Here is a 22,866-nt window from a genome sequence, read left to right as displayed (position 1 = left end):
GGGTAGCTGGCTTCCAGGAAGAGCTCATTTTGTAGCCATGAAAAATGTAGGTTGCCTACTGGAATAACTGCTAGATTTGCTTTTAGATGCTGGAGTCCTTCTTCAAGTACAGCCATGACTTGCATTACATTGGTTTAATGACACTCAGTTGAGTGAGTATTTACGAAATGGCAAGATTTTGAAGAATAATCTCTAGCTATGTATAAATATCAGAAAATATAATAGTTTAACAAACCAATGCCATTTGCTTGTATTTCCACTTAATGAAGTGAAGGATCAGTGCATTCCTTGAGCTGCTGTCCTGGAAACAAAGAGCCTCCTGAGCAATGATTTTTACTCTCCAAAACAAATCCCACTGTTGAAGCTTATGACTTCTCTTAATAGTTGAGCAAGTACCACATGCTCTGGAGACATGTACCACCTTCAGGGTTTTTCAGGGAAGGAGTTGGATGCCCTGAGTCTGTCAATGTGTCACCTGTGTCCTGTGGGGAATGTGGCACTGTTGCCGTTGTATCCAGGCACCGGCAATTTTTGTGTGTCTTCTATTGCAATATTGATTAGTTTGCAATGAGGATATAAAGAGAAGCACTGAGCTGGTGTACTGCAAGTGTTTAGGCCAACACACATAAAATATGCAGAGCTACAACTGTCCATGCCTTGAAGCTAAATAAGTATCAGCTTTTGTCCTTAGCAAAGAAAACTAGATCTGAGGTCATGGTTGCTTTCAGCTACCCTGAATTTGGCATTCCTGCAAATGACAGCACTGGCTTTCTTATTAGCTGGAGTGGACAACTGACCTGGCTAAAAAATACCCTTCATGTTACAGCATGAACAGAAAGGCTGGCAGGAGGGAAGGAGGAGGCTCACCAAGAGGGAAAAAGAGGTGCCATTCCATCAGTTTAAAATAGTTTTGAAACTGCAGCTACAGAGTTTAAACTTAGATGCACTCCTTCAGGTATTGGTCAAAAGCAAAGGACACAGGAATCTGGGAAAGTCTCACCCTTAAATCTTTCATTTAAAGGTTGTCTGTGTTTAAAATTATACTTAGTAGTATTCTCACTCCCTAATTCTGGAAAGCCTCTCACAGGTTGGAGTCTGTAGGTCTGTGCTATAAATACTATCTCTGATCCCCAACTGTCTTTTTCAGTGACATGTAGCCTCTGCTGCAGGGAGCAGCTAGATCAATGTTGTTAACCAGATAACAGCAGCACTGGAAGTGTGAAAAGGAAGGGTACCTTCCCAAAAGCTCTTAACCTGAGAAGTCCTGGGATGGCAAGCAGGAAGAATTTTCACAGTATAGTCAGACCAACAGATTGGCCACTTCAAAATGGTCCAGGGAAGCTCAACCTTCCTTGACCTTCTCTTATGAAAAGAGAGCAAGTAACAGCCTGCTGTGACCCAGCCCTTGGGCTGAAGAGGGTGGCAGAAGAATGCTCTCTCTAATCCCCTCCCTGGCTGCAAACCAGCTTGGTGAAGGCTGTTGCAGTTAATGTCTGCTAGCAACTGTTCCTGCTGTTTCTATGCTGAAAACCTTTCCGGGTACTCTTAAGTGGATTTATTTTAGATGATGTGCATGTTGCTATCAGGAGCCTACGTGCTGAATGCAGATGATGGAACGTGTCTTGCTCCAAAGATCACATTGCAGTTGTTTTCCTGACTTAAAGCAAACAAGCAAAAAGGCAAAGTAATGGAAAACTGGTGCCTTAAAGATCCGTGTGAAGTGATTTCTTTAGTTTAAGAGCCCAGTAAAATTCTATGGTCTGGTGCTGTGGTCAAGAATTAATAGAGGTCTGAAATACCTGACACTGAATTCTCCTTGTCTCTGCATTCCTCACTGCTCCTGGATTAAAGCCACTTGCTTCCTTCTTGGCATGGTACTTTCCAATTGTAATGCATTTCCTCTTAAATGTCCAGAGGTCTAATGATACTATTGTAAACCTGTTAAAATTAATGCTGCAGAGGAAACAGCTTAGTTAATTGCTTATGGAAAATACAGAGATAGGCTGAACTATCTGACTGAGGGACATCAAAACCATTAACTATTAACCTTTTGAAAGCTGAAAAGCCTTGTGATATCATGTGCAAATCTGCCCCACAGCTTAGTAGGAGAATTGCACATTCATTTATGGATAACATTATAACTAATGGTCTAGAAAATTAATATTGCAATACAGAGGCAATCCTCACCTCTTTAGAGTTGTGTCCTTTTGTTAAAGTCCTCACTATTTCCAGGTATTTGTTTGTTTCTGCCTCCTCATTTTCATGAGGGAAGCACTATTACTTAAATGGTGAATGTCTGTTTTTCTTTGGAGCAATAGTGCACGCTGATTTATTACTGCATGGTGTGTGAAAGGGAGTTTTCAGGCTTTTCAAAGAGGGGAGACTATTGAACTTGCTAAATGTGTGCATGCATCCAAGTGTGTACTGAGTTCAACTCAGCTTTTTTCAGTTCATTCTGTTATATTATTTCATTACCTCTGCTTTTCTCCTTTGAACTGTAGCAGTTCTCATGTGCAATTTAAAACCAAGCTTGTGTTACTCCATAAAGCCAATGGTAAACATGATGCTTCCCCCCTTCCCCTTTCTCTTCTGTTTTAGTCCTAATGTTGGTATTTTTTGGTCTCCTTTTACTGCTAAAGAGATGTTACTTGGCTTAATATGTTGCAAAGTGGCATTAGTGTGTTGGGAGGCTTGTTGGACTGAGTGCCAGATTGTGACACATACCCTTGCACCTGTTGTGGGGCAGCAAATTTCAGGCCTTAAAGTGACAGCCCAGGCTGCTGATGCTCTTGCTGCTTGCCATTTATTACTGTTGGGTTGGATGGGTGCTGTGTAGCTTGGCTGCACAGCCAACAAATCCTGTGGGTGTTACCAAAAGCTCCTGGATATTTCTCATACCTTTTCTTAATGAAAGCTGCCTCACTGCTGTTGTCCTTTGAATACCATTTCTCCTTTGGTTGGAAAGAGGCTTGCTGTTTTTTCCAAAACCAATCCCAACTTTACCACTCTTGCCTAGCAACGGCATTAGGGATCTTAGAGCTAATGCCTGCTGTTGGCTAAATTACCTAAATTGTCAGTAGGTCATTGAATTGTTATCTTTCCATTCAAGCCCTGATATAATGAAGTTATAGAGGTTCCTATGAAGCTGCTTGGTGAGTGAAGCTTCCTTCAGGGGGAAGCTGCAGGCCTGACTTGCTGGTAAAGGGAACAAGAAGATGCAGCACAATAAAAAGCTCAAGTGTCAGTGAGACATAGGCTTACCCTGCAGGCAGCACCCAGTCTTTGGCTGACTACAGGAGGGATCCAAGGTCATTTTGGCAACGGAAGAGAGCTGAACTGTGAAGCAGGTCTGTATCCTTGGCCAGCAGTGCATGGATCAGGAATGCTGGTCAGTGGTTTTTTGGTTTTAACCTTCCTGTCCTTCCTGTCTCCCTGGGTCCTGCAGCCCACAGCAGTGAATAGGGCCATGCTGTAAATGCTCTCTCCCTCTCAAGCCTGGTTTTCAGACCAAGGCTGGCAGACCTGCTAGATAAGAAGTGTGACGTTTATGTATTAATTTCTGGAGTTACAGGGATCAGCCACAAAGTATTAGCACCACTATACAGTATGTCCTCTGTTATTTAAAAGGGAGGATAGTGGATAGGTTCAGTTATTTGAGGTTTCAAGTAATCCAGGACAATTTTCAGTGTAATTAATATATGTCAGGAATTTGACCCTTGTGGGGATAACACAAAGTTCCAGATAACTGAAGTGATACTGTAAACAAGTTGTGAAAATTGTGCCAGCAGACTGTCTGCACAGGTCAGCAGCACCAGCTAATAAAATATCTCAACTTTTGATCTAGAAAAATATTTCATGCAACTTTCACTTGACATCTGCAGAAGCAGAAAAAAACCCTTATTTTTTCACAATTCCTGGATATTTTATTTCAGTAAGGTTCTCCTGTTACCCCTGAGGAGGTCAGATAGTAGTTGCTTCTTAAACTATAGCAACTGCATGAAAGGAAAACTTGTAATGTTCTGAGAGTGCCACATGCACCAGACACAGATACACTGTTCTGGTGTGCTGTTTTTCTCTTTTCAAAGAAAAAACAAGCAGATTTAAAAAAATTAATTACTACTACAACAGGCTTGATACTGTGTATTGAAAACAATGTATTTTCTGTTATTTCAGAAAACAAATTATGAACAAATGCAGGAATTCCATCAATTATTGGCAAAACTAATTGCAAACTGGTAAATAAAACAGAATGGTTCCCAGGGAGTGCTGTCAGAGCTCTTACAAAAGCCTCTAAAGATTTAAAGAGAAGTAAGTACATAAGTAAATGTTGTGGACCAAAAGAACACATAAAATTTGTAACTAAATTCAGTGTTTAGTGACAGATGTAAAGTAAAAAAGTAGCGTGACATAAGGTTTGTCACAGGAGACTGAGTTTTGTTTTGCTCTGTATGTTTTGGGAAGTTAGGCTAGATTGGTCTTCTCCCTTAGTGTACATGCCTGTATTTTATTTTTATACTGCTGAAGAGTGACTGGGTGGAATCTGATATGTCAGTGGGCTAGAATTTTAGACAAGGAAGAAGCAAGATGATTACATCCTATTTGACAACTGGTGCAGTCCAACAAAAATTTGAGTAAGCAAGGTATTAGCAGAACTATATTAGAATGGGTGGTGACATATCTTCAGCAAAAATGCAACAGTTTTCCCTTGTTCCTTCATTCTATCTGAAACAAACCAAAGAGCAAAATTCAATCCAATATTATGATTAGTTTGAAGGGAGTTTAGGAGCTGTATCTTTAGACCTGCCTGTCCTCCATTTTTGTGCATCTCAGGTCTCTGAATGACACAGTCAGCACTGACCAAAATCCATTTTCCTGCCAAGTATCACCTTGCTGATATGAATCTCCTCTTCCCTGTTATGCTTTAAGTTGATTCAGGCATTTGTAATTCAGAAAAAGCACATAGATGCAGTAAAAAAGTACAGAGGAACAAGGCATTTGTCAGCACAGTGTTATCAGCAAACTCAGTATCTATCTGCCACTGGCATTTCAAAGGCATAACTATTGCAGAATTTTGGGGAGAATGATGGAATAGTTCTCATGAAATTTAGAGGAGCCTACTCATAAGCACAAGGACTGTGTGTGAGAAAAACCAAAATCTGCCTAGAGTCAGCACCCACAGTATTAGACTAAGTTGGCTGGTTCCCAGGGGTGTTTGAGACCTTAAATGCTCTTTAGTCCTTACCCTCTGGTTGATCAGAGATTAATCACTTGCTTTTTTAAATACTATTACCCAATCTCTTGAGCCACCCAATCCTGATTAAAATTTACTTTCGATATTATGATCCTAGAGAACTGAAACTCCTTGAATTCCAGACCTTTACATATTTTTTAAGAACTGAGGGTTCTTAGTGTTCTCACACTTGCATCAAAAATTCTTGCAGATAGTTTATCTTCCCAAGAGTAGTTCATCTTGTTTCTTTTTCATTTGGCTGAAATTTGATGAGCAATACTAGAAATCCAGCACTTAAACCTTTATAGGAACTATTATGTAAGTAAATTACACATCAAGAACTTCAAAGATTATGGTCAGTGTTCTCCATCACAGCTTCCAATGTAATTTATTCTTTTTAAAGCCGCATAGAAATATTCTTGTCTTCTATAACATTGCAAGTTGGAGAAATAAAAATGCCAGACTGAGGATGGGAAGTAAATAAGAGAGAAAAACAGTCAACTACTCTATTCAGGATAATGTAAGGTGGAGTTTAGGATATGCCAGAGAATGCAGAACCCTGGATAACCTCTGTGGTGTGGGTGTGGGCAACTCACTGAACAGTCTACTTGGCTTTGGCAGCTCTCACCCTTGCTCAGGACAGCCACATCAGCTCTTGCAGGAGAGCAGCTTGATGCCAGTGCCTTTCCCATTTGAGGGCAAATGGCCCAAATGGCCTTAGCAGTGCAGCACAGCACATTTATGGATTTCCAAGTAGCCAAAAAGCCCCAGAAAGTGGGTACTGCTCAGGTACTATCTGGCTCTCTAAGGTCTCTGCAGTCACAGGCATGCTGAAGCCCCTGAGCAGCTCTGGGCTGGCTGGCATGTACACAAAGAGTGTGCAGAACCTGTATGACCAGGGTCTGGAGCCTCCTCAGTGGGTGGGCTGTGCAGTGCAGTTTGGGCAGTGTTGCATAACATAGTAAGGTGGTTGCATAGCTCTGTAGCCCCTGTATTGGATGGGGCTACCTCTCTTGACCTTGTAAACCCCAGGTAGCTCCCAGTAGGGTCTCCAGATTGAAGGGTTGATTGGCTTCAGCACTGAGCGTCAGCTGGGTCAGTGCACTGAAGCAAGGCAGTCCTGTGTCTGATGAATGTATTCCCCAGTCACTAGGAAGGGCAGTGTAGAAGTGCTTGCCAAAGCCAATAAGTCCTGCTGGCCTTGAGCTCATTTCGGGTAGCCACGTGTAACATTTGCATTCTCCAGAAATCTGCACCTATGGGAGTGGTTTGGAGATGCAAGCTGGTTGGGGACTGGGACTCTGCAGTGCTTTAAATCAGCTAATTTGCTGGCAGCTTCTTATTGGTGCTGAAGCTAGTACAGCTGCTTTCATGGTCTTTGATGCCTGGCCTAATAATCTTGCTAGACTCTACTGGTTCTGCTGTCTAGATATACCTCTCTCTGATCAACTCTGAGTCCTGTTCCTTTGTTGGGGAAAGGAAAAAAGTCATATTTACGTTAAATTTACCATTTTCATTTATACAGTCTCATCAGCTAAGTTTTATAGCAATTTTTTTGTGGCTTTAAATTGAAACAGTTTTCAGAATTAGCAGATGAGGAGTTGGAAGCTTGTTGTTTGGTCGTACATGAACATCTCTGCTGGCCTTATTTGTGACTGTTGTGAGCAGGAGCCACTGGTTATACCCAGGTAAGCTGAATCATAATCATGATTGGCTCTTTTCTTCTAACAAACAAAAGTTTATCTCAGGTCTGGCAAAGACAGAGGGTAGGGTATTAACTGAAGTTTTCAAGAATAAATTATCAGTGATAGCAAATTTGTTTTCCTTTTCTGTTCCCTTCACCAACAAACAGTGCAAGTTATTTCTGCCATCTTCACTGCTTAGATCCTGTTTCTGAAGACTTGGTCCTTGTGATGAACACATCTTCCTACCCTTGTTGCTTTGTGTATTCTGAGGGGAGAGAGAGTGTTGCAGTAGTACACCTCTAATGTGTAGAAGAAAACTGAACAGCAGGGATCTCAGTCCTGTAAGAGGACACATCCTTTCCCATCCTCTGTTCTGCTGTCCAGAGGAACCAAAACAAAGACATTGAGAAAGAGCTGGGAAAATGCTTTACGATAGGAATGCACCATATTAAAGAAGACTTCTGTTCATTCTCTCTTGCTTTAATCATTGATTTTATTCCATTAATTGAAGGAAATTCTGCTTCTTAAATACATTATATAATTGAACCACATTTTATTTGTTCTGAAAGCTTAATCTTCCCAACTGCAAATTACACTGGCCTCCATATGTAATCCATGAATTCCAATTTCCAAATGCCTCTTCAAAGGCATGCTTGCATGACCAGTATAGACTTAGTGAACAGTAGCAATTTAAGTGATTTAAGTAGGCTATTCTGTGTACTTAATATAGGTTTGCAGTTACAATAGCTTTAGGAATCATCATGCTATTTCTTGGGTCTAGAGACTGCTTAGTGATGGTGGAAATCACTGCCAGACTATTGGGTAGCTCATCTTGCCATGAATATTTACCATAAAAAAATAAAACCAAAGCTGGAGATATTCAAGATCACTGAAAATTATGGCCGTGCCATCTAGACAACAAATGTATGTTTTCATATCTGGGAAAGAAACAACAGATACATGGATATAGTACTGGAGTACTCAATAATTTAAGCTGTTATACTGTAGTATATGGTCAAAGTCACAAATGGGCACTGATCTACTGAGCATCTATTTGCACAGATACTTTAATTGTCTGTAAAATTCACTTGCAGAAAATTGAAAATTATGCATTTTTTTCCCTTCCTTTTCCGCACCAAAGTAATTCTAGACACCTAAATATGAAAGCTTTCTATTTATTTTTTTAGTGGAAGTAAAACCAACAAGGTAGGTTTTTCATGGGGAATGTGCTGGAACTTCATTCAGTAGAAATAGCCAATTTAAAATAAAAATGTGGTTTTTGGACTTGAACAGCTTCTTTTAGAAGTGTTTTAAGGAGACCCTAACCTGTACATTTAAGAAGTCCAGTATGTTTTATGTAATGTTGGCATGAAAATGCAAAGCCATGAGTGGGGGGAAAATGTATGTCAGGTATCGTGTAACAGCAGCAAAAATATTTCTGATGTTTATCAAACCTTGAACACCACAGATTAGTAAAACATATTCCTTGGCAATAAAGAGTAGATGTTTAATTTGAAAGGAGAAGTGGAATTTGTTGCTTTTTTTGCAGAGGTCATGAACTGACCAGGAATGAGTCCTCCTTGGCGGTTTCACTGTTTTGCTGTTTGCCTTGGGGAATAGAGATTTGGTCTGATTTTAACAGCTACTGCCAGGCCCCTGGCCCCCACAAGCAGTCTTCTTGCATCTTTTGAGGCCCACCTACAGCAGTTGTACTTGGACAGAGGGATGAAGAGGCCATCCAACAGCTCAGGATGCAGTGTCCTGATCCCTGAGGTGGATTGCTGTCTACTGAGGGAAGTCCAAATACTGACAAGTGTTACAATTTTCTGGCTTTAAATGGAAGACAACTTTGCTTAATATGCTAAGCAAAAGGAAACACACCATGTAAAAGAAAAGGGGCAAGAAGGTAAAGTCATGCTTGAAGTGAGTAGTTACTGCAATTAGAAAAAGTGTTATGAGGCTTCCAGGTGGTGGTCATACATTCACTTTTAGAGGTTTGATGTCATATTGATTTTAATTTTAGGTGTTGATTTCTTTTTTACCTTTACAGTTTCAGACCTAAAAAATAAACTTCAGAAAATTTCAGCTGTTCTCTGGCCCTGAATGCTCAGCTGGCCCAATATAACTGGATGTCACAAAACTTCAGACTGTGTTCATCATGCACATATTTTCATTAAAACCTTTTATTTTGGGGATTACACAATTTTGATGAAATCTGCTTCTATGCCTGATGGGGAAGACAGCTGATAAATTACATGGAGAAGATAAGAATTGAGGCTATACCTCCAACACAGTTTTGTGTCTCTAATTAATCAGGTTCTTGTGTATCAGAAAAGCATTATGAATAATTCTCACTATTGCTCATTTTTGTTTCCTTTATTTTTTTGTCCTTGCCTTCTGCTTTGGATGTAGTGACATTGTAAAAAATAAAATCAGTCAGTAGGGATCACAGCTTGGGAAGTATTTTTTCAGGTAGTAATCTCTGAAGCTTCATGCAGATGCACTGATTATGCTTTGTGTTACCTGTACTGGTTTATAATAGAGGATGCTGGTCAGATAATTAATAATACAATCAGACACACCTTTTCAGGTGGACAGGTTCATGATGCACAGAATTTTTCCTCATTTTCTTCTCTGCAAGACCCACTTCATCCCAAAGGTTTTTAGCAAGCTGAATCTGATGATTTCCTGGAGCTGGGTCCCTTGAATAGTCAACACTGCTCTTCCTGGAAAACAAGGCTATTTTCTCTACAGTCAAGTCAAAATATAGAAAGCAGGTGTTGGGTATCAGTGCCCTGGGATATCAAATGTGATCAAAGGGATCCCATGAAGCTTGGACTCTGCAGGCAGAGAAAAGAAGGAAGGTTATGTAAAAAAAAAGTTATAATCTTTTGTAGACTTGCTAGTATAATTAAGGAAAACATGGAATAAATCTTAGCACATATATTTGCTTTGCATAGGTAATCATCTTTACCACCAAAATATTCCTCTTAGTAGAAACACATAAATAGTTTTTAAAAAGTAAGTGTTGTGCCATGGTTTAACACACAATTGCCCTGACAGCAGTCTGGAAAGGCACAGGTTTATTCAGCACTGCTTGGTTTAATTGATGACTATATATAACACATGAAGGACTTGTGTTGGAGATTAAGCTATTTGTGGTGCTCCTTTGGGTATATTGCTCATGAGGTAATTCACCTTTATTTATCTATGGTTTTTTGTTTGTTTGTTTGTTTGTTTTTTATGCAGAGTGGTAAACTTTAACACTATGTCTAGCAAAAAAAAAAAAAATAGTCTCCCACATTTAATGCTCAGGTTAATTTCTTTGGTTATCTCCTTTACTTAAATTTTGTTTTCACAATATCTGGTGTAGTGGTTCTTGTGACTTAAAACCTTAGATTTAAAGTTTATGTATTTGTGTTTTCTTTAAGCAGTTTGTTTGGGATGGTTGTCTTTTAAGTACTTGTAAATCCACAGGCAGACTCTGTACTTTCCTTGGCACTTCGGGTCTATTTAAACAGCCAAACTTAGGAAACAGCATGTCTCCTAAACTTAATTGTGAATTTCTTGCCCATTTTTATATTTTGCTGTAGACCTCATTTGTGGGGACAACAGTTGCAGGGATGTGCTGAGAAAGGAAAATGTCCAGTTTCCCCAGAGGATGTTCTGACAGAACCATTGTGGCACTAGCTGTGGTTTCAGGGCTGAAACTCTAGAGATCTGTGTTTTGGTTAGTCATACTCCTGCACTCATAATGTGAGTGCAAATGAAGGTCAAATTTGTCTTTAGGACCTTTCTTCCTCTTCTTCAGTCAGACAGCACAACTATTGCCAGGAGGATGGAGAAGAAGTAGCTGTCACAGATGGGAGCTCAGGTTGCCCTCAGAGCATCATGTTGTGATGTTTCTTTCATTCTTGTCTCTTTTGTAGCTCTTTACCCAATGCACTCTGACATAACTTTTCTATTGAACCACTTCATAGCTGCACCAAGAAGGCAGAGTGAGATAAGTAACAGTCCTTTCCATCACAGCAAAAGGAACCATGCCTTATGTTTTTGCTGGTTTTGTGTTTTTACCCATCTGGCTCTGGATTTTCAAGGGGAATTCCCATTGGCTTCTAGGAGTGCTTCTCTACAATTCACTATATGAGAACTTGTTTTTAACCCTGCTTTTTGTGAACTTCTTTCACCAAAAAAAAAAAAATAAAAAAATAAATAAAAAAAAAAAAAAAAGAAAGAAAGGCGGGTAAAAGAAGAAGTCATAAAACTGAGACCAAATCCCTCAGAAGCCAAATGCTAGCATCTGGTATTAAAAAGCTGAGAGAGTGAATGGCAGAGAAGGAGTGGAAAGGAAATGTTATCCTGTTCCTTGCCATAGCGTGGCTGTTACCATAGAATATGGCATCAGATAGGCATCCCCTCTTCATGACCTGGGGAAATCTGACATCTGTTTGACATCTGGCTGTGATTTCATCAGCATCAGAGCCAGTGAATAGCCTGGAAATGTTTTGGGATTTTTCCCTGCCTGCCTATGTTCTGTATTCAGTGCTGTAAACAAAGCCATCTTTAGGGTGTATCTTGGGTTTGACAAATCTGAGGGAGTTCACATCATCTGATCATCATCTGCTCTCTCCCCCAAAGACATAGAAGTTTACTGAGCCCCCATTTGTTTAAATGTTTGTTCATGCCTTCAGGGATAATGACCTGATGTAGCAAGGGGTAATATCAGGACCTACTTCACTAGTGAAGTCATAGGGTCAGCCTTGTGCTCATGCTCTGTGCACCCCTCCCACCCTCTTGTGGTTTCCTTTTGCCTGTTGGGTTGAAGTTTGCTCTTGCTCATGTTCTCTGTTTTGCTCAGCTTCCATTCACATTATTGAAAAATTAAAAGTTTTTATACAATCAATAGCAGCATCAAAGTTGTGCACTATCTTCTTGCTCTAGGCACTTGCAGGTTTTTATCCTAGCAAGCCTGGCTAGGAGCAGCAAGATTTAAGCACCTTGGCAGTTCCAGCTAAGTTATCTTTGGAGTCAGGTACTGCGACAGCCAAAGGGAGCTGGGGTTGTTTAGCCTGGAGAAGAGGAGGCTCAGGGTGGACCTCACTGTTCTCTACAAGTTCACAAAAAGAGGTTGTAGTGAGGTGGGGGCTGGTCTCTTCTGCTGTGCCTACAGTGAGAGGACTAAAGGACATGACTTTAAGGTGAGACAGGGGACATTCAGAGTGGGTATTAGAAAAAAAAAAATCACTGTAGGATGATCAGGCATTGGAATAGGTTGCCCCTGGATGTGGTGGAATCACATCCCTGAAGGTGCTCAAGAGCTATCTGGATTTGGCACTGGGTGATGTGGTTTAGTGGTTCAGGGATCACAGGGGTACTGCTGGATGGATGGTTGGACTGGATGATCTTGAAGGTCTCTTCCAACATTGATGATTTTATGATTCTATTATTTTTATCTTCAGGCAAACTTAGATATTACCTGATATTATTGAAGGTAATTCAATTACGTTTCTGGTTTCTGGTGTGTGTTGTGCAGTTGAACCACAGTACCAACTGGCCCATTTCTTCACACCATTTTAAAGGTGTTTTTTGCCTTTCTGACAAGATAGCCGGACTGTTATTGAAGGAGACACATATTTTCCTTCTTGGCTGCCCAAAAAGAAGCAGAAGAAGGCTGGGCTTCCCTGGCAAAGGCAGCCTTCACAGCTGCTCAGGGGCGCGCTGGAAGCCTCTACCTGTGGAGCCGGGCAGTACTTGCCCTCCCGGTGATCCCTGCTCCTCCTGATTTAGTGTGACCATCGCGGTGTTTATTCTCCGCTCCTGCCCCTTGCCTTTGCGCTCCCCCGATCGGCGCCCGGCGCTGCCTGTCCTCCCGCGCCCGGTGCGGGGCAGCGCCGCTGCCGGGGGTGGAGTCCGGGGGCTGCGGCTCCCCCGGGCCCGCTGCCGCCCCGCCGGGGGTCGCGGCCCGGGGAGGCGAGGATCGCTCCGGCTGACGGGCTGGTAAGTCCTGCTGCCCCTCCCTGCTCCCAAGGATCACCTTTCTCTCGTTTGGTTTGGGGTTTTTTTTGTTTGAGGTTTTTTTTTTTTTTTTTTTTTTTTTTTTGGTTGGTTTGGTGGGGGGTTTTTTGTGTTTGTTTTTTTTTTTTCCCTGTGTTTTTTCTTTTTTGGTTTTGTTTTGGTTTGTTTTGGGGTTTTTTGCTTTGTTTTTTTGGGGGTTTTGTTTGTTTGTTTGTTTGTTTTCCCCGTTTAATTTTCGTGGGTGAAGCTATTGTGTGTCAGAATCCTTTGGGGATGTAAGCATCCCTGTCAGGGAGGTAGGTGCCTTCAATTCTGGTGCGCTGTTAGCCTTCCTCTTTTGGAACCATCCTCAGCTTCAAAGTGAATGTGTCCTAACTATGACCCATGTCCTTCCAAATCTACTGATTTGGGGTTTGCCACAGAAAACAATCTCTTATGTAGTTTTGTTATGTATATACAGCAAAGCATATTGGATGAACATTAAAGCACACAGCACACACACACACACACACACACACACACACACACACACACATATATTGTTAAACATATGTGTATAGTTAAACATACACAGAAAAGTATCTTGGAGAAATAGTAACACATATACATATATGTGTGTGTGTGTATATATATCCATATATATATATATATATATATATATATATATATCCCTATGTACATGCATATATATATGTATAGATTGATTTTTTTTTTTCCTGGTAGAATTGAACCGAATATTCCAATATTTCTATGAACCTATGAATCAGGCAAGATCCATTGCTTTTATATAGATAAATTATCACCACTACTTACTTAAAATGGAAAAATAAGGGAATTAGGAAGAAATGTTGAGACCAAACAAAAAGCTTTTAAGAGTCTATTGGAAACTTCTCCGAAAAGCAGTTTGGAATTTTTCTTTTTTCTTTTTTCTTTTTTTTTTTTTTTCTTTTTAATTTTAGAGATCTTCTCATTTATTCTGGAGCAGGGAAAATATCAGCATTCCAGAAATGAAAAAGGCCACCTGTTTGTCTGCAGCTGTCCTGCAAAACAGAGCAGTGCTACTGGCAGCTAATAATATCTCCAGCTTGCAGAAGTGGCATGTATTTGGCATTTTATTCAGTATTCTGGGCAGATATACAGCTTGGCTTGCTTTTATTTTCCCCAAGTTTATCTGAATATCTCATCTGGGCCATGCAGTAGCACATCTGACAAACGATGGCCCCGCAGTGCTAAGCTGTAGAGCTGATTTGCAGTGCGAATACAGTGAGACTGTTTTGTATGCATTGTGGTGGATGAAAGGAATGGAAGTGGGCCAAATTCAAGCTGTTTGCCATTGCATCTGATCAGCAGATCCTATGGAGAGAATTTGCCTGCTGTGAATATTTGATTGTCGCTAGCTTGAACTGTCTTGTGTGTTGGCAGTGCTACTGTGTGAATTTGCAGTGGCTTTCCAGGGTGCCTGTCCTACTCAACTGCCAATTTCTGAGGGGTTTTTTTACAGGGTTCAGGATTTTGTGCTCTACTTCCTTCATGAGGAAGATTACTTAATGCTATATAGTGAACGTTTTTTCATATTTATAACACACAGGTTAAAACAAAAAAAAATTAGAAGTGAGTAGTGTGTCATCTTTTCCCCCTCCTGCCACCTTCATAAAGGCATAAGCCCTCTGCCACCTACTCTCTCTGCATTATCTTCAGATGATTGTCCTGGCAAGGTGATTTCACAGTGGAGAGTCTGTCAGATTACACACCAGAAAGATGAAAAGTTGATGGTGTTGAAATGCAGTTGTGGGAGAAGGAGCATTTTTCCCTTGCTTCCCATGCATCCTTCTGACTAAGTTCTCAGGGAGTTGGTGCTCTGCACTCTTATCTGTCCATGACCCTTCTTACTGGTTCATGGCTGGCTTGCCTGGGAGTTGCATTTTTGTGTTAATTTTTTGCTTCTGAAATTCAGTATAGTGAAACATTTACATTAATAACTTTTGGTTTTCAGTACTCACAAGAAAATGACATTGCTTGGAGTGCTGATGTAACAGTAACTGTCAGGACTCTGCTGAGGCAAGCAGAAAAGGCTTGGGATTTAACCTATCAGTGTATTCTGTGTCTGTCACCATACTGAAGCATTTATCTTCTCTGTACAGCCTATTTAGACTTTCTGTCATTTTATAGATTAAGCATAGATAAAATTGTATTGCTATCTCTGAAATATATGGATTACAGATTTATAACTTATAGATCTATATAAATATAGATATTTATGGATATAAAATTTTATATATTAAAATGATAGAGAAAATTTGCAAAATAAATTTAGGCTGTAACCTACCAGCTTTTTCTTCCTCTGTGTGTATGAAGGACAAAAGCCAGAAGATTTTTGATTATACAGTAGTGTGGGATAAACCAAGAGGAGCCAGCAAGAGACGGTTGCAGATCCTCTGGGGCTGTAGGAAATGATGTGCTGACCAAGTGACCAATTCTCTGTCTACTCTTACTGCAGCTGCAGAAAATAATGGCTGAGAGAAAAGCAGTATCATCTCTATTTAAGATACTGAGGAAATGGTGTGATAGTGCCTTGTAGGGGCTGCCAGAGGGACCAAATTCTGGTCGTGTGTCTTCTGAGACCACTGTAAAAGATAGCACTCTGTTAGCTGAGGCACAGCAGCTGGCCACCCTGAGATCCTTGCCACTGCAGTGTGACCCATTTGCATGACCTATTTAACTCTGCCAAGTTGTAAGGAGCTGGGCAGGCACATTAAATGTTTCTTTTCAGTCACCCATTTAAAGTGAGGACGGTTTTTATACCTTGCTACTTGTAAACCTGTTTTTTCTGCTTTGTTCAGTTTCTTCAGCAAAGAGTGGCATTTTTTGACAAAAAGTGCATCATTTCAGCTAACAGACACTGAACAACAAATCCTCTTGAAAGATAAAAGCAACATTTTCTGAGAACTGAAGAAATCAGGACCTGGTCAATGCAAGGTGTAGTAATCCTGAGAGAAAGCTTTTCTGGGAGCTGGGTCTTAACTTTAAGACTCCTTTCTCCTTTTAGTGGCTTAAGAGTGCTTTTCTCCAGTGACTCAATGGAGCTAACAAATGTGAATTTCATCTGTACTAGAGCAAACCAGGAAAAGTTTAGTTTTGCAGTAGTATGGGATACATTTTTTGGCTTGGGGTTAGGCAGCCTAGGCAGGTGTCCTTGAGTAAATAAATCACTTAGAAGCATTTTCTTTGTTGGATTTTTTTTCAATCCTTTTAAACAAGTGCCATTTTTAGAACCACTGGGAAATAAAAATTATGAGATTTTTTTAGCAAAAGCAGAAGCTTCTTTCAAGGCTCACTGATTTCATCTTGTTGGCACGTGTGGTTATTTGTGCCCATACAAGATGTCAGCTTCCTGAAGAATTGTTGGGGTGACAGTGTTAGTGACTTGGCAAACATTATTCATATGATGACCATCAAAATAAAAGCATGTAGCCAACAGGAGTAGGTGACACTGGCTTTTCGAGAAACAGGCATTTGTTCATCAGCAGAAGAACCAAGTTTCCAAACTCTGTGGCTGCCAAATAACTGGTATTTTTGTTACTGCTTATCATAACTCAGATGTGAACTTCTGGCATAAAGATGGGTGCAATTAGTTATCTTCAGCATTCCTTCTCCTTGGATAGTTTTCTAAGTCTATTAGGTTACTATGATCTCTATGTCCAGTATATTTTTTGTTAAATTTGGAAATGCTGTTAGGAACTTTTTTTTTGAATGCTTTTGCATTTTTATTTAATATATTAGATTTACGCACTGCTCCACCAGCCATTTGAGAGTGACCAGGACTGTCCTCCATCAAAGACTAAACATAAGAGTTATTCATGATGCAGTTGGAAAAATTATAATGCAAACAGTAAGCCAGATGGAAAATTTTACAGGCATCTTTTCATGTCATGAATGATGTTGTCTCTCTGGGTTATGGGCTCTCTGCTCTCTCAGCTGCTGTTCCTTCCCCCCCTGGCTCCCCTCCAGAGCTGTTAAGTTTCAGCCAGGGAAGAAAGGGAGATTTGAACTCCTCTGAATTTCCAAGTCTCTGTTTTCTGCAGTGTGGCTGGCGAGCTTTGTGTGTGATGGTGTTGGCATGCCGAGAGCCACGGCGATTTGCATGCTGCTTGCAGAACAAACAGGGCTGCTCTCCCCGAGCCCCAAGAAAGGCTGGGAGCAGATGTGGGAGAGACCTGCTCACCAGTCCTGCTCTGTCATGCAGAGTGGGTAAGAGCTGAACATCACCAGGCTCCTCTGCTTCCCAGTTTTTATGAAAACAGGTCTCCACCACGTGCTGTGGTTCTGCTTCTCTGTAACTCTTCATGTGGCAGCTTAGCGTTAGGTTTGAGATGAGATTCCTCAAAGAATATCAAGCTGTACATTGTATCTCTACTTGTCCACATATCTACCATTGCAGTTGCTGGTCTAGAAATGTATATATCTAAAAAATTATTCTCTACTAGCTGTAAGATTTATCCATGTAAAACATATTCACTGTTACTGTAACAGGGGAGTGGTGTGCGTGCATATGTATGAAACCTGTATTAACTGTCTGTGCAGACATGCAGATTCAATCTCCTTGGTGCAAACTGAAGTGTCATCACTTGGACTTGGTTTGAAAGAGACATACCAGTTTTTACTTAGCCTTTCTTAGTCACTGACTTTTAATTTTTACACTTTGCAAAGAGTAAATCCTCCATAAGAAGTGTTACAAAATTGGGTGTTGTTTCCTCTTAGAAACAGCAGCCATGTGAGGTGTAGCTCCAAGGTTTTTATTTCAGGAGAAAGCACCTCTCTCTTTTCTCAGTGGCTTCTGACTGGTTACCTTTGGAGAGGCAAGAGAACAGTTGTGTTGACTGGCTTGCTCATAGCTAACATGCAAAGTGTTTTCTGAACAAATTGCTTGCTTAAATGGTGGCAGGCTTTTTCACATCTACTCTTCCTCCTCCCTTCAAAAATCCTGCCTTTTCTGCTCTGTAACATGTTGAGGTTGTGTGGCAGCCTCCAGCAGTAGGTGGAGAAATCAGTGGGCCTTTTTCAGTTTAAAAAGTTGCCAACATCTGTGTTTGAAAAGAAGTCAACAAGCTTGTTGTAGTTGTATATATCTTGGAAAAAAGAAAGAAAAAGAAAAACGTTTCATGCGTATGTGGTTTTCAAACAAAATCTACACTGATCTCTCAAATTATGTGACTGGAAATATCTTTGGTTCTTCATTTAGCTAATGGTGTGATTGTTCATGAGCAGTTACTGAATTAGGGAGAAGTTGGTCGGGTAAGATTTTTTTTTTGTTAAGGAGAGCTTAAAGTGTTGAGATTTTATGCTTTTTGTCTCTTTTCAGGATAATATCATATTATTCTTAAGAGGCTGCAAGGAACTGGGTCTTAAAGAATCTCAGCTTTTTGATCCTGGTGATCTGCAGGACACATCAAACAGAGCAACCATCAAGTAAGTAAAACAGCAGTTTGTGACTAGCATGTTACAGCCTCAGGTGCATGTGATGCAATGGTAAATATTTAAGAATAAGCAAAAAAGCCATATAATTGTAATTAGTGTAAGGCAGATAGGAAGCAGAAGTTTGGGAAACTTTCAGTTTTGGGATGAATAGATTGTTCTTTCAACAGGTTTTGTCCCAGACACATCAACCACAGCTCTGCAGAATAGGACAACACTTGGAGAATGCTCTCAGGCCCATGGTGTGACTCTTGGGGATGTGCAGACCTAGGAGTTGGACTTGATGATCCTTGTGGGTCCCTTCCAACTCAGTTTATCCTGTGATTTTGTGAAAATACTGTCTTAGTTAGGCAATGAGATTCTGAGGGACTTAGGGGTTTTCCTAATCTAAATTGATGACATTCTTTTTTTGTCTGTTCCAACTCATAAAATATTGTAGTCTGGTGGAAAAGAAGTTACAGTTCTGCTATGTCAGATTAAATTGTTTCAATGGACAGTTAGATTCTATGAGATGCAGGCATAAGCATGGTCTCTTAACTTCCCTGCAAGAGCTGTAGCTTGAGACACACAGTAATTGGACTGAGGAAGTCTGTGTGAACTGGAAATGCCACAATTTAGATAGTTTTTCACCAAAACCACACACCCAGTACCACACAAATTGCACAGGCCCCCCAGCTTTTAAAAACAAAACCACCCCACACTTTCATAAAATTAACAAAATTTTTAATTGGTGTTTCTTAACTTCTAAATTGGTATTTTGAAGTTTTCCTGAAAGTTCTGGGTCTATCATGTCATGTTACAGTTATAACAGAAGTTATTGCTCTAATGACAAGCAAATGCTTGAATGAATGTTCATTGAATGAGTTGATTGAATGGTCTGATTTCATTTGGCCAAAAAGATCACTAATGAAATCCTGATCAGACATATCTATTTTAGAGAAGTATATGGAAACAATTGACTAAATTTCAGTAGTTTTTTTTTTTTTTTAATCTCTTTCTGGCAATGTAAGCTGGGCAAGTTTTCATAGTATTCAGGCACTGTCTGGGAAAATTCAAAGGCTCTGAAAATCAAATTGGCCAGTGTCCTTATTTTAAGGTATACCATTTTATTGCTCCTCCCCAAGTTTCTGACTTTAGCATGAGGTCCTTCTTGCCCTCTGCATAGGAGTGAGTGGAGGCTATGTCATGTATTTCTTCTAAATCTGATAATATTTTGATAAAATGAGTTCTTCATGATGTCCTGTAAAATCATTGAGATGATTGACTGGAGAGAGTTGCAAAACAATCCATAATCTTCATATAAAACCCTAATCTCCATATGAAACCAGAGAGGAAGAGTCTTTCTGATAAAAACCTTCATCTTTTGTGGTTGAGGATTGATGGAGCACCTCGGTGGAGGCAGGTTGAGAGGCTTTGACTAGGGTGGAGCTCAAAGCAAAGCTGTCACCGAGTTAAACCTGGCATCATAAACCCCACAGAGCTGGCCTGGGCCTCCACTGCATATGAGGGCTTCAGAGAAAGCAGCTGTGGAAATGAGCCAAATGTTTTCCTAGCGCTGTCCAAGTTCACACTGAGTAACTGAGTTGAGGTGTACAAGCCAAGTCCATGACTGTTTTAGAGAAATATGTTGAAGGCTGTGTTCTGCTAGCTAGTTCCCAAAGCATGAAGGTGATTTTTTCCCTCTTTGAAGACTTTTGCATTATTTTTTTAAACATGGTGAAAATATTACTTGTGGTAAAGGATGAGTATGACATTATTGCACATGCTTAAGATAGTGATATTTTGCCCCTTTTTTTCCATACAGATGTTAATTGAGGCATGTATTAGATCTATTTTTTGGATCACTATGCTTATAAAAGTTATGAGCTAATGCTGTAAGGAATTTTTTTGTGACTAGTTAAGCAAGTCTCTTTTCCACTATTATTTTACTTAAAAAAAACCAGGACTGTTCTATTTTTCTTATTGTGTGGGTATTAGTGGACAAAATTTTGGCTTAAAAAGATGTTATCAAAAATACTTTGCTTACCATTGCCTATATTTAGGCTTTTGTTGTTCTAACAGATTTGAGTATATTTATTTTTGGTTTTGCCAGATAAACTTTAATGATGGAATGGTCTTACTGTTAGAGTAGTAGACAATTCCACTGTAAATAATCAGGACACAATCTTTACTAAATCTCAGATAGTCTTATGTAGGTTTTAGCACCTAAATGTGATATGCATTTCCTTCTTTTTTTTTATGCTTTCTTTGCTGGATTTGAAATGTTGTTTATGTTTACACAAACTCTGTACCTTGCTGTTTTTAACATAAAACTGCCACTCCTCCATGAACAGAAGAGAAAAAAAAATAAAAATTGAGAAGGATGATGCCAATGTTCAGTCTGAGTCCTCGAGTATACATTTAAAAAATAAATGTTTTCCATGGCATATTCTATTCTAATTGTCAGGGTCTTTGTTGCTTCGTCCATTCACTTTGTTCTTTGTAATATTTGTTTCCACAGAAACACCTGCAATATTTCCTTAATGTTTGCTGATGCCTCTTATGCTTGTTCAGTTGCTTCCAGAATCTGTATGGGTTGCAGAGCAGAATCTGACTGTTGGATAACTGCAGAATGTATTTTAGCAGTGGGGACTTTTGTCTTCCTTTTTAAAGAAATCAGCAACTCTGATTAAAGGAAATATTTTGGCATTGTCCTACTTTACTGTGGGAGCATTATAAACACATTTTCTTCTTGTACTTCCAGAATTCTAATTTAATGATTGAAATAATGGTGACAAAATACTCCCATGTTATGAATAAATGAATGTGTGAACTACATCTTCTTAGCTTTCATGTATTTCCAGACAGCAGAAGCATTCAGCAGGCTTTTGTTAGGGAAAATATGATCTGCTGCATACAGCCTCTTGGAAAGTATGTCTGCTTTCTGATTTTTTTTTTCTTTTTTTTTTCCTTTCTTTTTTTTTTTTTTTTAATCTTTGTATGTGTTTGTGTGTGCAACCAGGAACACTGACTATAGTAGGAAGCTGAAAAATGTAAGTACATCGTTTGGAGTTTTTCTTTTTGTCTGGTTAATTCTGTTAATGGCCTGATCAAAAATTATGTCAGTAAAAATTGAGTACATGAGTATTGCTGAAAAGTCTTTCTGAATACAAACCCAACTGGGTTCTGCTGGAAATTTAGGTAGATCTGCTATGGCAAAGCAGCCATACAAAAGAAATAAAATGGAGAACATTTGTCTCTTCTTAGATAAATGATAAACCAAGTGATTTCTGTGCTGTCCAGTGTGGTGTTTGCTGTGAATGGTCTGATTCAACCATGAAGCCACACTTTTGTAGCCCTTCCCAAATATACAGGCATTGAGTACAGTTGCACACAGCATTTAGAATGAAGCAAAAGGCCATTAAATTGGGATGCAAGGCCTTACTATGGGGTTTGTTAGCTTTCTCATTGTTCTTCCAAATAAATTAGTGTTTCCCCAGAAAGGCTACTTCCATTTAACTTCAATTTCCTCTTAATTTAAACTAAGGGCAGTGGTATGGATCCTGTGCTTGTTAACTAGAAAAGAAAATGTCTAAACTTTGCTGGTCTCAGTTTAAAGCCTAGCAAGCTGTCTGTCCTTGGTTAGCTGTAAACTGGTATAATCTTTGTTTGGCTCACATATATCCTGATAGGAAATGCCAAGATATTTTTTAATAACTTTGAAAACCAGTAATCATAACTTCCATGACTGGAGGTAAAAAACCCTAAACCCAAACAACACCAAAACCATCCCTCCCCCAAATTGTTTCATCCTGTCTTTCCCATCATCAGTAGTGTAGTATCTTCTGCAGCCAGCACACAGATTTTAGGGGAAGAATTCAGCTTTGGTATTTTAACACTCTTTGTGGGCACTGGCTAAACATCTTTGTACAGATGTGTTGCTTCAAAGGTGAAGTTTCAAAAGTCTCCTCCATAATGTGCTTGTAGGCAATATATGCTTTCCAGGTGCATGATCCTGCAGCCTCAGCTGGCAGCCAGCCGGAATTGCTTGCAAATGTGAAATTTTCTGCCTTTTTTTTTTTTTTTCAAATAAAGAGAGGAGGAAGAGAGAAAGTGATTAAATGCTTGCAGAAATAAACAAAAATACCAAAAATACCATAACCTTCATCAATGAACTCAATGGCAGTTTCCTGGTTACTAGAAATACTGTCATTTGCAAATATTTTCATTTAACTTGAGGATATATACTGTAAGACTTTTTTGCATTAAATTTGTCAAGTGGTGTTGGTTGAAGGAAAACAGTTCAGATAAAGGTTGTTTCAAGACAAAAAAAAATCAGGACTAGCAACACCACCTCTCTTCATTCAGTACAGTAGTATTGATCTTGATGTAATTTTTTTAAAAAGGGAAAAGTTTTTGAACTTCATTAAAAATGTTACTCAGTTATTTCATGACCTGTATACTACTTCTAAATGTAAGAAAAAT

The 22,866-nt window shown here is 39.6% G+C and overlaps 1 protein-coding gene across 1 annotated transcript in view; it reads left to right on the top strand.

Annotated features, from left to right (window-relative positions):
* The window catches only part of LIMCH1 (LIM and calponin homology domains 1), a 173,235-nt gene that overhangs the window by 80,896 nt on the left and 69,473 nt on the right, over window positions 1–22,866 (top strand). Inside the window, exons 4-5 of the mRNA XM_050973641.1 lie at window positions 18,290–18,396; window positions 21,404–21,434. Of these exons, the coding sequence (XP_050829598.1) occupies window positions 18,290–18,396; window positions 21,404–21,434 (138 nt within the window). The remainder of the gene's footprint in view (window positions 1–18,289; window positions 18,397–21,403; window positions 21,435–22,866) is intronic.

This window comes from Serinus canaria, chromosome 4, assembly GCF_022539315.1.
Source record: "Serinus canaria isolate serCan28SL12 chromosome 4, serCan2020, whole genome shotgun sequence".
NCBI lineage: Eukaryota > Metazoa > Chordata > Aves > Passeriformes > Fringillidae > Serinus > Serinus canaria.
The sequence above is the reverse complement of the archived record's forward strand: the minus strand, read 5'-3'. Positions and strand labels throughout refer to the sequence as shown.